A 13,388-nucleotide genomic window follows, 5' to 3' on the forward strand; every position below is an offset into this window, starting at 1 on the left:
TGTAAAACTATGCCAAAATACGTTATTAATTAGCCTTTGTTGAGCTGCAAATTCAGCACCACTTAAACCCTCTATACTCGATTAAAAACAGACCTGTAAAACGCACATTTGGTACGCCATTAGGCATTAGTTCACTCTACACAAATCAATTCACAAAGAAATAGCCTACAGCGCATTGTGAGCTTGTAGATCTGCTATTTTTGGTAACACAGACAGACAGACAGACAGACAGACAGACAGACAGACAGACAGACAGACAGACAGACAGACAGACAGACAGACAGACAGACAGACAGACAGACAGACGGACGGCGTGCCTGTGGAGCCAGGGTGCAACAACGCCATGTCCTACTGAGAGGAGGAAGCATTAAGTGAAAGCCTCTACATGCCACAGGAGGGCCCTGTAAATCAGCCTTAAGTGGCACACGTTGGGCTGTGATTTAGCAGTGCCATTATCTGCTCAAAGAGGCCTCCTCCTCCTCCGAACATCCGCCTGACCTCAAGGACATGTTATAGCCAGGGCCCCCCCCTGTCCTGCCCCGTACCCACGCAGCCTCCTCCTGCATGGTCATACAACCAGGCTTCTTAAAGACGTAGTGAAACGAAAAATACAATTTAATTAGATGCCAAAAACAATGGCCCTGAAAAAGCCACGTAAACGTGCTGCGTGATGACGAAACACGGCCCGAATTTTTTTATTTCATTCACCTGTTTTGATTCCCATTGCTGCACGTTCCTCCAAACACAGCTGATTTTGATTACAGAACTCAGTGATGAAAATAGGCTGCATCCTGCATTCTTAGACTCACTAAATTTGAGAAAGGACACAGTCATGTCACCCTCCGGCCGGGGGTCCTGGGATGCATCAGTGTACTCAGTACTGTACTCTAACGTCGTTGAAGTAGGACCCATCTAAAAGACCCATTACATTGAAATCACTGAGAACTACTCATTCAAGATGACATCCAGACAGTGTACCTATGTATTACTCATTTTAAATGTAATACAGCGTGCTAAAATATCTATCTGAAAACATTATAGGTTAGAAATAAGCCACGCTGTACTGTCGTAGCAAACCAGCTGAGCCGGCCGTCTGTCTCTCATTTTGTAAACAAACAAACTCCACGCGGATGTAAAAAGGAGGAGCGTGACCCCCCCTCCCCCCAGCACATACAGTACAGTACAGTACACACACTACACAGTAATTGTGTGTTCACACGAGGCATATGCAAAGATCACAGCGTATTTGTTGTGTTGCTCACACGGTCGTCAAGCGTGTCTCCGTGTGTCGGAGGGGCAGCGACAGGCCGGGGGAGATTGAAAAAAAAAAAAAACACTAAGAAATCAGTGAGAGGTATACTGTAATTGTTATACTATACTGAACTCCTGTACAGACACAAAGGGACACACAAAGCTACATGATGGAGACGGCGTGCCCACCGCTCAGAAACAAGCTTGGTATACTGTAGCTTTGCATCTGGAATAAGTTGAACACCAGCTCAGCTTCAATTATGTCGCAGTGACAGCTTTGTATCTTTTGCAGCAGCTACAAACGTCGGATTAGTTTGCTTCGTGTAGCTTCAAACGTTGCTGGCTTCCATTGACACTGAATGGCAGACTGTATCTTCGCATCTGCCCGGCCGTGTGAGCGCTTAACAGACCCTTCTTCTGTTGTAAGTGAGGTTGTAGAGCCAGAAGGGCCTGCCGCCTGCCTGCCTGCCTGCACCGTATCATTATGCTCTGTGTTAAGTATACGCTAGATGCGTCTGATGTGACACCAGGAGAAAGAGTGCACTGTATATCTGACCGCTATTTATAGGAATAAAGGCCCCATTAAGGAAGATATATGAGCATAACTTGTCTAATTAGGATCTAAACGCACATAAAGGGAACGCTTTTGCCTACATGGCAATTTCCATGCAGGATGTCTCTCGCAAGTAGCCGTTGTTCTTTTCAGCACCTTAACCCATTCTGAACGGGCACCCATTTTGGTGTTATAGCATCATGTTATGCTTTAGCTATTGAAAAATAGCAGATCTACAAGCTCGTAGCGCGCCACCGAGTGGCGCGCTACGAGCTTGTAGATCTGCTATTTTTGAAAAATCGAAGAACGACTGACATTTTTTAGAATCTGATCTCAGGTCAGAAGGGGTTAATCAGACCAGTGTGTTGTCCAGTGGAAACCTGGTATGAATCTGATCTCAGGTCAGAATGGGTTAATTGTACGACGACGTGGCCAGTAGACGTGTGGTGGTTTTACCTATAGCGTCAGACACACATGCTTTTAAGACTATATTTACAGTGGGGTTGGTGAGAATAATTCAAGTTATTCACTAGCCCCCACCCTGACAAGCACTTGGAATTGTAAGAGTTGAGGCATAACATTTAGTTTGACTCAGTTCCACAGATAAACGCTGAGAAAATAGCCGGTCTACGTTTATGTATATAGTTTGTTTATTACTTTTGATGCAGTATGTTTTGTAGGGGGTGTTGAAAGCCTTAAATTGTTACTGCGAGAGTGAGGTCTATAGCCAACACCAACTGGGGATTCCTGGATCACTGCCCTACAGTATTTCCTATCAGGAACATCAGGTTCTTGAGCTCTGCAGTGTTGTCAGCCAAGCTTTCGCAGCCGCAGTACGTCTACGTAGGTACAGTAGGTGGTGCGCTTCTTTCCCCTCCTCATGGCTCTGCCCTGGGTTGGCTCCCATAGAGTTAACCCAATTTGGGCAGGAACCCCTTTTGGCGTTAGCATTATGTTATGCTTTAGCTATTGAAAAATAGCAGATCTACAAGCTCATAGCGCGCCACTCGGTGGCGCGCTACGAGCTTGTAGGTCTGCTATTTTTGAAAAATCGACATGACATGGCTTTTTCAGAAAACTGTCAGGATGTAGAAGACATTTTTAGAATCTGATCTCAGGTCAGATTGGGTTAATTTACTTGCCTCAAGTTCTGGGTGCCTGACGCTGCAGTGCCCTGCCAGGCAGCCTCATCCTTCTCTCTCTGACGTTGTCGGTGACCCGTGGTAAATAAAATAATAAAAAAACATGCCGGGGACCACGCTGGGGGTCCCGAGCCACATGTTGAGAACCTCTGAGATAGAGGCCATTAACCCATTCTGACCTGAGATCAGATTAAAATAATGTCTTCTACATCCTGACAGTTTTCTTGAAAAAGCTATGTTTTTATTTCAGTAGTAGTGTCAATAGCTAAAGCATAACATAATGCTAACACCAAAAGGGGTTCCCGGCCGCCCCAAAATGGATTAACGCAATAACACAAACCATTAACCCATGCGGAGGAGAGTACAAATACTCTGCATATTCCTTTTTTTTTTTTTCTTCGTCGTTTATATTACAACACTTGTTCTGTGTATAGGATTACAAATTGCACCCCTGAGAGGAAGAACAGAGCTCTAGATGTGTCTCTTATCCAGCGCTGGAGGCGGTGCAGAGTGAAGATCTGCATATTACGCCCTGGTATTGCCCAGGGTGACAAGTGATTGACACGTCTTAAAGTCAGTCCTCATTCTAATTGAGTGAGAAAGGCGTGTGTGTGTGTGTGTGTGTGTGTGTGTGTGTGTGTGTGTGTGTGTGTGTGTGCAGCGCTCAACTCCACCGGAGCCACATACAGTAGAGAGCGCTCATAATTGGATAACAGAACGTGACACATGTCCTGATTGCACGGGATCCACAGGAAGTTGCTGTGATATACTGGATATAATATCGTCTCTGTCAGGGGAGCAAACAAGAGCTTGTATGTCCAAAACTGTTACTTTTCAGAAGAAAAACAATACCATCGTTATTATTATTATTATTATTCTTTAGTCACACACAGATAGACTCAAACACTTTCCCTTTTAAAAATGTGTTTCCAATACATTTAAAACAGATCTAAGCTGAAAGATGTCACATCGCGGCGCGTTTTGAGCTCGTAGATCAGCTATATTTGCGAGGTCTGTGAGCCAGCGTGCTAGCATGACTCTGTAGGACATTCATTTAGATTAAAGGTCTGTGAGCCAACGTGCTAGCATGACTCTGTAGGACATTAATTTAGAAGGTCTGTGAGCCAACGTGCTAGCATGACTCTGTAGGACATTCATTTAGAAACATGGAGACACATAGGAGGTTTCTGCCCGACGACAGCAACGATGTGCATTTGAGACGAGGGCAGACGAGCACCATTCATCTCCTCCGGCCGTTTAGCATAACCTTGTAGGAAACTATACGCCCGCCCCCTTTGTGTGTCCGAGTTCCAATCAAAACACGCCCATTTATATGGAAATTGTTGAAGATTTTTACTTGCAACATACCGTATAGTCTGACAAAAAGTTAAGTTGCTATTTCTTGGTTTTTTAACGAATGCGATGGTATAAGCTTATAGGATTCAATTAATCAAGTAGGGATAAAGCCAATAGGTACTGTATATACTTAAATAGGGGAATAAAAAGGCTTTCTTTAACCCATTCTGACCGGGAACCCATTTTGGTGTCAGCATCATGTCATGCTTTAGCTATTGAAAAATAGCAGATCTACAAGCTCATAGCGCGCCACCGAGTGGCGCGCTACGAGCTTGTAGATCTGCTATTTTGGAAAAATCAAAGAACGACTGACATTTTTTTGAATCTGATCTCAGGTCAGAATGGGGTTAATCAGACCAGTGTGTGTCCAGTGGAAACCTCATATGAATCTGATCTCAGGTCAGAATGGGTTAAGAGCATTGATTGCTTTGTGGTTTGAGGACGTTTTTGCACAGCGTCCTTCATCATGGATCATGGATTTCTGCTGACGTCATAAGCCGGCCACGGACGGAACACGCTGTGGCCGAAGTCAATGAGAGACGACTAAACTCCAATAGCTTCTCTTCTATCGGAGGAGGTGAACGGCGGCCCTTTATTCCTCAACGACCTCGGTTGAAGATCAGGCGACAGAACATTGGTATTCCGGCGTCCCCTGAGGGAGTTACATAAACAGCCAATGCAGCACTTGTTTCCACCAGCAGCCCTTCTGCTGCCCTTGAACCTCCTCCAGTATGTGAGACATCATCAGGACGCTTACCGTTAAGCACCCCATCAGGCTCTGCTCAAAGGGACGCTGGAAGGCGCGGGGGTCACCGCACCAGTCTAGCAGCTCCGTCGCTGCCGTTTGGAAATTCGCTGGGTTTTGTAAGTGCTGGAGGAGGAGGACGGGGGCAAAAGAGAGAGAGAGACAGAAACACAGAAAGAGAGAAGGTTAGGGTCCAATAACAGTTTAAAGGTTGCTAACGTACAGTATGGTAACATGTGAATCGATGCCCTACGAGTCGACCTATACGTGAGCATCCATGTATCACTACGCCAGCAGCAGCACAAAAAACATAGTTCCATCATGTGACATAGGGGTCATAGTGGAAGGAATGTTGCGCTATATAGCGCAATATTTTGTGGCTTCATCTAATTTGAAATGGCCTATAAAAAAAAATATATATATATATATATATATATATTATATAGGGCTAAAAGTGGTTAGTTGGTGTGTTTTGTCATAATAATGAGTCACTTTAGTAACTACTAGTAACAAAAGCGTTGAGATATAATTGCAGTGTAAAAGTGCAATATTAGCCTGTGAGATGTAGTGTAGTGGAGCACAAGTACTGAAGTGCAGTACTTGAGTCAACGTATACTTACGGTTACTTCACACCTGACTAGGTCCCATTCAGTGAGTGTAATAAATCTCCCTGTACATTTATTGTACATGTCTATAACATGCATGTGAACAGTTGACCTCATTTCCCCGGCCTGCCTCCGTCAGTCACGGTGCTGTATGTATGTATGGATGTATGTATACCACTTTATCTGACAAGCCGAGGGTCCTTGACCTTCAACTTTACCTTTACGCCCCCCCCCGCCCCCAGCACACTGCATCCTGCATGGCTGCAGACCCAGTTGCTCACTAATCCTGTTGTCTCTCGCACTGTACACGCGTCAACATGAGCCTATAGCTGTTAGAACACATCCACTGTACACGCGTCAACAAGAGGCTATAGCTGTTAGAACACATCCACTGTACACGCGTCAACATGAGCCTATAGCTGCTGTAACACATCCACTGTACACGCGTCAACATGAGCCTATAGCTGCTGTAACACATCCACTGTACACGCGTCAACAAGAGGCTATAGCTGTTAGAACACATCCACTGTACACACGTCAACATGAGCCTATAGCTGTTAGAACACATCCACTGTACACGCGTCAACATGAGCCTATAGCTGCTGTAACACATCCACTGTACACGCATCAACATGAGCCTATAGCTGCTAGAACACATCCACTGTACACGCGTCAACATGAGCCTATAGCTGTTAGAACACATCCACTGTACACGCGTCAACATGAGCCTATAGCTGCTGTAACACATCCACTGTACACGCTTCAACATGAGCCTATAGCTGCTGTAACACATCCACTGTACACGCATCAACATGAGCCTATAGCTGCTGTAACACATCCACTGTACACACATCAACATGAGCCTATAGCTGCTGTAACACATCCACTGTACACGCGTCAACATGAGCCTATAGCTGCTGTAACACATCCACTGTACACACGTCAACAAGAGGCTATAGCTGCTAGAACACATCCACTGTACACGCTTCAACATGAGCCTATAGCTGCTAGAACACATCCACTGTACACACGTCAACATGAGCCTATAGCTGCTGTAACACATCCACTGTACAGTACACGCATCAACATGAGCCTATAGCTGCTGTAACACATCCACTGTACACACCTCAACATGAGCCTATAGCTGCTAGAACACATCCACTGTACACACGTCAACATGAGCCTATAGCTGCTAGAACACATCCACTGTACACGCGTCAACATGAGCCTATAGCTGCTAGAACACATCCACTGTACACACATCAACATGAGCCTATAGCTGCTGTAACACATCCACTGTACACACGTCAACATGAGCCTATAGCTGCTGTAACACATCCACTGTACACACGTCAACATGAGCCTATAGCTGCTAGAACACATCCACTGTACACACGTCAACAAGAGGCTATAGCTGCTAGAACACATCCACTGTACACACGTCAACAAGAGGCTATAGCTGCTAGAACACATCCACTGTACACACGTCAACATGAGCCTATAGCTGCTAGAACACATCCACTGTACACGCTTCAACATGAGCCTATAGCTGCTGTAACACATCCACTGTACACGCGTCAACATGAGCCTATAGCTGCTGTAACACATCCACTGTACACGCATCAACATGAGCCTACAGCTGCTGTAACACATCCACTGCATAAGGGGACGACCGGACCCGGTGTACACTGGCAGGTGGCCATTGTTTAACCCATTTTGACCTGAGATCAGATAAAGAAAAGGGGTTCCCGCCCAAAATGGGTTAAAACCATCTCTTACATTCACCTGTGATCATCACTATAACATCATCGCTAACATGACAAGCAGTCAGCTAAACATATTTTATTTAGAATTATTTTACATATAAATTAATAGTACATACAGATATAATAACAGGCATGGCCATGGTGTGACACCACTACTCTAAAACTGTCGTGATCTGCTTACACTACTTTTGTGTGGCACACACACTAAAAGTAGCAGATATACACTTGAGCTTGTAGATCAGCTATTTTCAGTTTGGGCACACAAGCCCATGCACTGTAATGCACTGTTGTGGCCCAGGAACAGAATTCATTTAATGGACTCCCCCCCCCCCCCCCCCCCCCACACTCCCCAGGAACAAATACTCCCAGGACACCAAAAAGTAGACATTTATCCGAGGGTGGTCGGCTTAAAGTGCACGGCTGCACGTGTTGACGTGCACGGCGCGCTTCAGCTCCACACACACACTGTCACGAGGATGGAGAGCTTAGACAAGAAGACAAGAAGACAGCAGCATCCACTCCCCCTTATACCGCGTCCCGTCTTTAGGGGGCAGCAGAGGTCAGGGTTTCATTAGGCAACATTTCATATCCATTTACAAAGCAAGGCGTTTTGACAAGAGAGTGGGGGCCGGGCCGGATGGAACCAGTCTTGTTTATCTTTAGTGCACGCATGTGTGTGTGTGTGTGTGTGTGTGTGTGTGTGTGTGTGTGTGTGTGTGTGTGTGGCCCACTCCAAGCAGCCGTCCCACCTCTCTACAGGGTGCATCTCTGTTGGGTGTGTGTGTGTGTGTGTGTGTGTGTGTGTGTGTGTGGGGGGGGGGGGTCAACCCTTTTCATATCAAAGCCCATTATTTATTGGTCATTTTGGGGCCCAACATTTAAAGAACATTTTGTCCAGAATTCCATGCTGTATTGATGTTGGTACCATGGGAGAGATAACAGGCAAATGTTGATACAAAAATAACAATTATTTTATTACATTATTAATTATGTAGAGACTTCTTGTAAATTAAGCAATGCAGATGTATAAGGGTCCATTGGGTTAACAACTCTCCTATAATTTAGCCACGACGGGGACCACCTGGAACCCCCTCAAGGACCACCGGTGGTCTGGTCTCCCATCATGGGACCACTGGTTGAAAAGCACGGAGAAAGTCCACATTCACAGATTGCTAAATTTAGTCTGGGAGCTGTAGTATATCTATAGCGAGTATACGCAGGGAGGTCTGGAGGAGAGGGGTGAGGGGTATGGGGGGTCTGGAGGAGAGGGGTGAGGGGTATGGGGGGTCTGGAGGAGAGGGGTGAGGGGTATGTAGAGAGAAGGGGGGTTACAACACCACCGCCATCACTCTGACTCCATAGTGATTACTGTTCTGTGCACTCTGAACAATTGGTCCCACCAGCGTGGCTGTCACGGCGCGAAGCTTGGCACTGCCACGGCCACAGATGTTACCCCCCCTATAGAACTCCAGCCAAGACCCACCAATCACACCCAAACTAGTAGCCAGGGGTATCCCCCCCCCTCCCCTCCCCTCACACCCTCCCCTCCCCGGGTGAGAGAGAGACAGAGAGAGAGCTTCTAGCATCCCCACGTCCCCACGTGATTTTATGGGGTCCCCACCAGATGCCAGTGAAGTGACAATTTAAGGACTTTAAGGAATTAAAAAAACATAAACATTCCTGCATCAAAAGTATAATCAACAATAATAGGCCTACTATAAAAGCTGGTCAAACATTTGGCCAAATTGTCAAATAATATAGGCATAAAGAGGGGGCAAAAAGAGAGAGAGACAGAGAGAGAGTGTGTGAGAGAGAGAGAGAGAGAGAGAGAGGCAGTGAGAGAGACAGAGAGAGAGAGTGTATGAGAGTGAGAGACACAGAGAGAGAGAGTGTGAGAGAGAGAGAGAGAGAGGCAGAGAGAGAGAGAGAGAGAGAGGGAGGCAGAGAGAGGCAGAGAGACAGAGAGAGAGAGGCAGAGAGAGAGAGGGAGAGAGAGAGAGCGAGGGAGGCAGAGAGAGGCAGAGAGACAGAGAGAGAGGCAGAGAGAGGCAGAGGGAGACAGCATGGTAACATGCTGCCATCCAGACAATAGTGCTTCCGCAGATACAATCATCCACTGTTACTCATGTCTTCAAACGACTTGATCTACAGGCAGCGTTCTGCACATCTGCTGCACAACACAATGTGACAGCCAGCGCGCACGCTGACATGCACGCTGACACGCACGCTGACACGCACACACGCGTGCTGACACGCACACTGACACGAACGCACGCTGACACGCACAGATGAGCAGAGCTGAGCAGAGCAGAGCAAAGCATCTCCCCGTCAGAGTTAAACACAGGGCAGAGGTGAAAGAAGTACTCATATTTGTATTTATTATGGTAAAAGTAGCGAGGATAGCAGTATAGCAGGTATGTTGCAAGGAAAAGGCCAGCGTTCAAAGTTCTATTCGAGTAAAAGTACAAATATATCGGCATCAAAATAACAAAGGAAAAAGACAAAGCCATTTAGAGCTTGTAATGTAGACCGTCTTATTTCCGGAGTGCTTTCTGTTGAGCTAATCACTGTACAGTAACATTCACCGATAGCCCAGACCCAGAGTAATGAAAGCACATTAATTAAAACGTACAGTACATAATCCTGGAGGACGAAGACAGTGGCAGTATGTGGGCAAACCGACAGCTGCTACGGCACACGGCAACGCACGGAGGGAGGAGGCCCTTCCACTTTATCTCCAAGTATTGACATTTACAGTTTGAGGAAGTGCTCCTGTCGTGAGAGGATAGTTCATACAGTAGTTTGTGCCAAAGCCCTCTGCGTGCTGCTGTACATATCATATCATATCATCCACAGGGCACGCCTTGACAGCACCCCCCCCCCCCCCCCCCCACAAGGAAAGGAAACACTGTCCCTGCCTGGAACGCATACATACATACCAGCAGCATCCAGGATGATCCCATGTCTTTCCGAGGCGTTCGCAAAAAAACAGAGCGATTACCAACACTACGCCACCGGGACGACAGACAGGCCGTCGTGACAAACTACGTGGTTATGGTTGAGACTGCATCGCTGAAGAAAAAGCTCTTTCTGTGACAGTTCTTTTTTTAAAACCACTTAAACACTATGTACTTAGTTGACCAACGAGGTCCCCCCCCACCCCCAGGCAGAGCTGTGGTATAGGCAGTAGTGGAAAGTAACAAAGTACATACTACTGTACTCTAAGTACATTTCCAATTTTTACTTTCCAATTACTTTTACTTCTACTCCAATCATCTCGGATCCAAATATTGTATACTTTTACTCCACAGCATTCATTTGAAAACATTAACCGCACTTCATTTCTGCCTTTTGAAAATAGCCGATATACAAGCTCACAATGTGTCGTGATGTGACAAATTGTGAGCTTGTAGATCGGCTATTATCAAAAGATCTTTTATACATTTGAAAACTTGAAACGGGACATTCTGCAGAATGAGTACTTTTATCTTTGGTATACAATTTGATTGTACACTTTGATGCCAATACTTTTACTCAAGTGCATCTTGAATTTCTGGACATTTACGTAACATTAGAGTATTTCTAAATATTGCAGTATTGTTACTTTTACTTAACCCATTCTGAACGGGAACCCGTTTTGGTGTTAGCATCATGTTATGCTTTAGCTATTGAAAAATAGCAGATCTACAAGCTCATAGCGCGCCACCGAGTGGCGCGCTACGAGCTTGTAGGTCTGCTATTTTTGAAAAATCAAAGAACGACTGACATTTTTTAGAATCTGATCTCAGGTCAGAATGGGTTCATCAGACCAGTGTGTGTCCAGTGGAAAACCTCGTATGAATCTGATCTCAGGTCAGAATGGGTTAAGTAAAACATTTGAGTACATTTTCTAGGACTGCTCCTTTTTTCCCCATCTACACCAAACCTCTTCGCCGCTATGGAATCTACGACAAGATCTACAAGCTCACGACGCGTCTCGGAACTGGTGCGCTCGCTGCGGCGTGAGTTTGTAGATCTGCTAATGTCACCAAATGTTTGCCACAGTAGAATGAATAGCTATAGCTAGGGTTCATGTGGTTAAAGAGGTCTGTGTTTGGGAGTTAGACACATAAACATGTCTATTTCCTGAGCAACCTTCCTTTTTTTTTTTTTAACACAATTACTCTTGAGGCCATGTGTGCTTAGCAGGCCAACAAGCACACACGCTGCATTGATGCCTGCCTACTGACTCCATTTATAGTCAGTGGTTTTCAACCAGTGGTCCCTGAGGGGGTTCCAGGTGGTCCCTGAGGGGGTTCCAGGTGGTCCCTGAGGGGGTTCCAGGTGGTCCCTGAGGGGGTTCCAGGTGGTCCCTGAGGGGGTTCCAGGTGGTCCCTGAGGGGGTTCCAGGTGGTCCCTGAGGGGGTTCCAGGTGGTCTCCGGCTAAATGATGGAGAGTTACTGACCAAAGGGACCCTTATTGAATCTGAAACTTTTTGAACCTAGTGTACGGCGACCTTGAGTGCCCTGAAAGGCGCCTTATGAATAAAATGTATTATTATTATTATTAACTGTGGAGAGTGTAAAAATGAATTTGGTTTCATTTTACGCTCTCATAAGTAAAATTATTGTTAAACATCAGCATTGCTTAATTTACAAAGTCTACACAAGTCTACACAATTGGAGAATGTAAAACTATTGCTATTTCTTTTTTTATATATATTTTTATCCCACGATTTTGTAACCCATTTTTCACCCCTGTGTCAATCATCTAATGTGATCCTAGGCTCTACACACCCTCCGCCAACCTGGGGAGAGCAACGGACTTGAACTCATGCTTCCTTCATGCCTGAGTGTCCAAGTTGCTCCTTTACACCTGACAGGGGGGAGTTTCCCTGGTTGGACGTAGCGCGTGGAAGGAACACGTTATTCCAACCAGTTCCATTCCCCTCCATCAGGCGCCCCGGCTGGCCAGGGGGAGGCAGTTTAGAGACCAGGATTACTGCATGTTTTTTGTGAGGGTACCTACCCTAGGGGACACGGGGAGAACATGCAAACTCCACACAGAAAGGCCCTTTCGCCAACCCCGCCTTCGGGTATGGGCACTGATGAGGAGGAAACACGTCGCCAGCACCCACAGCGCCCAGAGTGGGAATCGAACCCAGGACCTTCTAGCTGTGAGGCGACAGCACTACCAACTGTGCCTCCGTGCCCCCCTATTGCTATTTTGATCAATGTTTCAAATCAATACAGCATGGAATTGTGGACAAGATCTCAACGATAACAAAATGCAATTTCTTTGTTTTGGGGTCTGTGAGGCTAAATCTCATCAAAATAATGATGGTCCGTGGCTTAATTAATGACAAATAAATAATGCGCCTTGGTATGAAAAGGATTGAAAACCACCGACTTATAGTCATGTGTTTGGTTTGGACAGAGGCCTACGTTTGCTTCTGCTATATTACTTTCTTACGTATCGTAACAGTTTATTAATTCATGCAGACTCATTTAAAACCATTACATTATGCAGGGACTGGAGGTTGAATCTACAGCCATGAATTATGTTATTTATTTATTTCATTACATTTTTTTACCACTTAAATGTTTAACCCTATACTCACTTACAGGGCTCATTCATTGGTCCTCAAATCTCCAACCCGTCTACACCAAAATCTGACATGCTGATCCAGCACATACGTTGCATGTGAGCTTGCAGATCTGCTATTTTATTTGAATCGTTTGGCCTATAGAGAACATGGACATTACCACGTTTCATGTGGCTAAGAAGCGTGATCTTTGGTCAGGTACTACAAAACCATGCAGAAACAGTCTGATTGTCTCCACCAGGCCGAAGGCATGGGGAGAGAGTATGTTTTGAGTCCGTGTGTGAGTGCGTGTGAGTATGCGTGTGAGTGTGAGTGTGCGTGTGCGTGCGTTCGCCTGTCCCTCTGTTACCAGCTAATCTCCGGCACCGTTAACCCAGTCGGTGTC

The 13,388-nt window shown here is 45.8% G+C and overlaps 1 protein-coding gene across 4 annotated transcripts in view; it reads right to left on the minus strand.

Moving 5' to 3' along the window:
- Positions 1–13,388, minus strand: part of LOC308332528 (zinc finger MIZ domain-containing protein 1-like) — a 213,202-nt gene that overhangs the window by 64,725 nt on the left and 135,089 nt on the right. For all 4 annotated transcript variants that reach the window (XM_080788478.1, XM_080788475.1, XM_080788476.1 and 1 more), the window contains one exon: positions 5,060–5,173. In XM_080788478.1, the coding sequence (XP_080644604.1) occupies positions 5,060–5,173 (114 nt within the window). The remainder of the gene's footprint in view (positions 1–5,059; positions 5,174–13,388) is intronic.

Source organism: Protomyctophum bolini, assembly GCF_963924005.1.
Source record: "Protomyctophum bolini genome assembly, chromosome: 18".
In the NCBI taxonomy this organism is placed as follows: Eukaryota; Metazoa; Chordata; class Actinopteri; order Myctophiformes; family Myctophidae; genus Protomyctophum; species Protomyctophum bolini.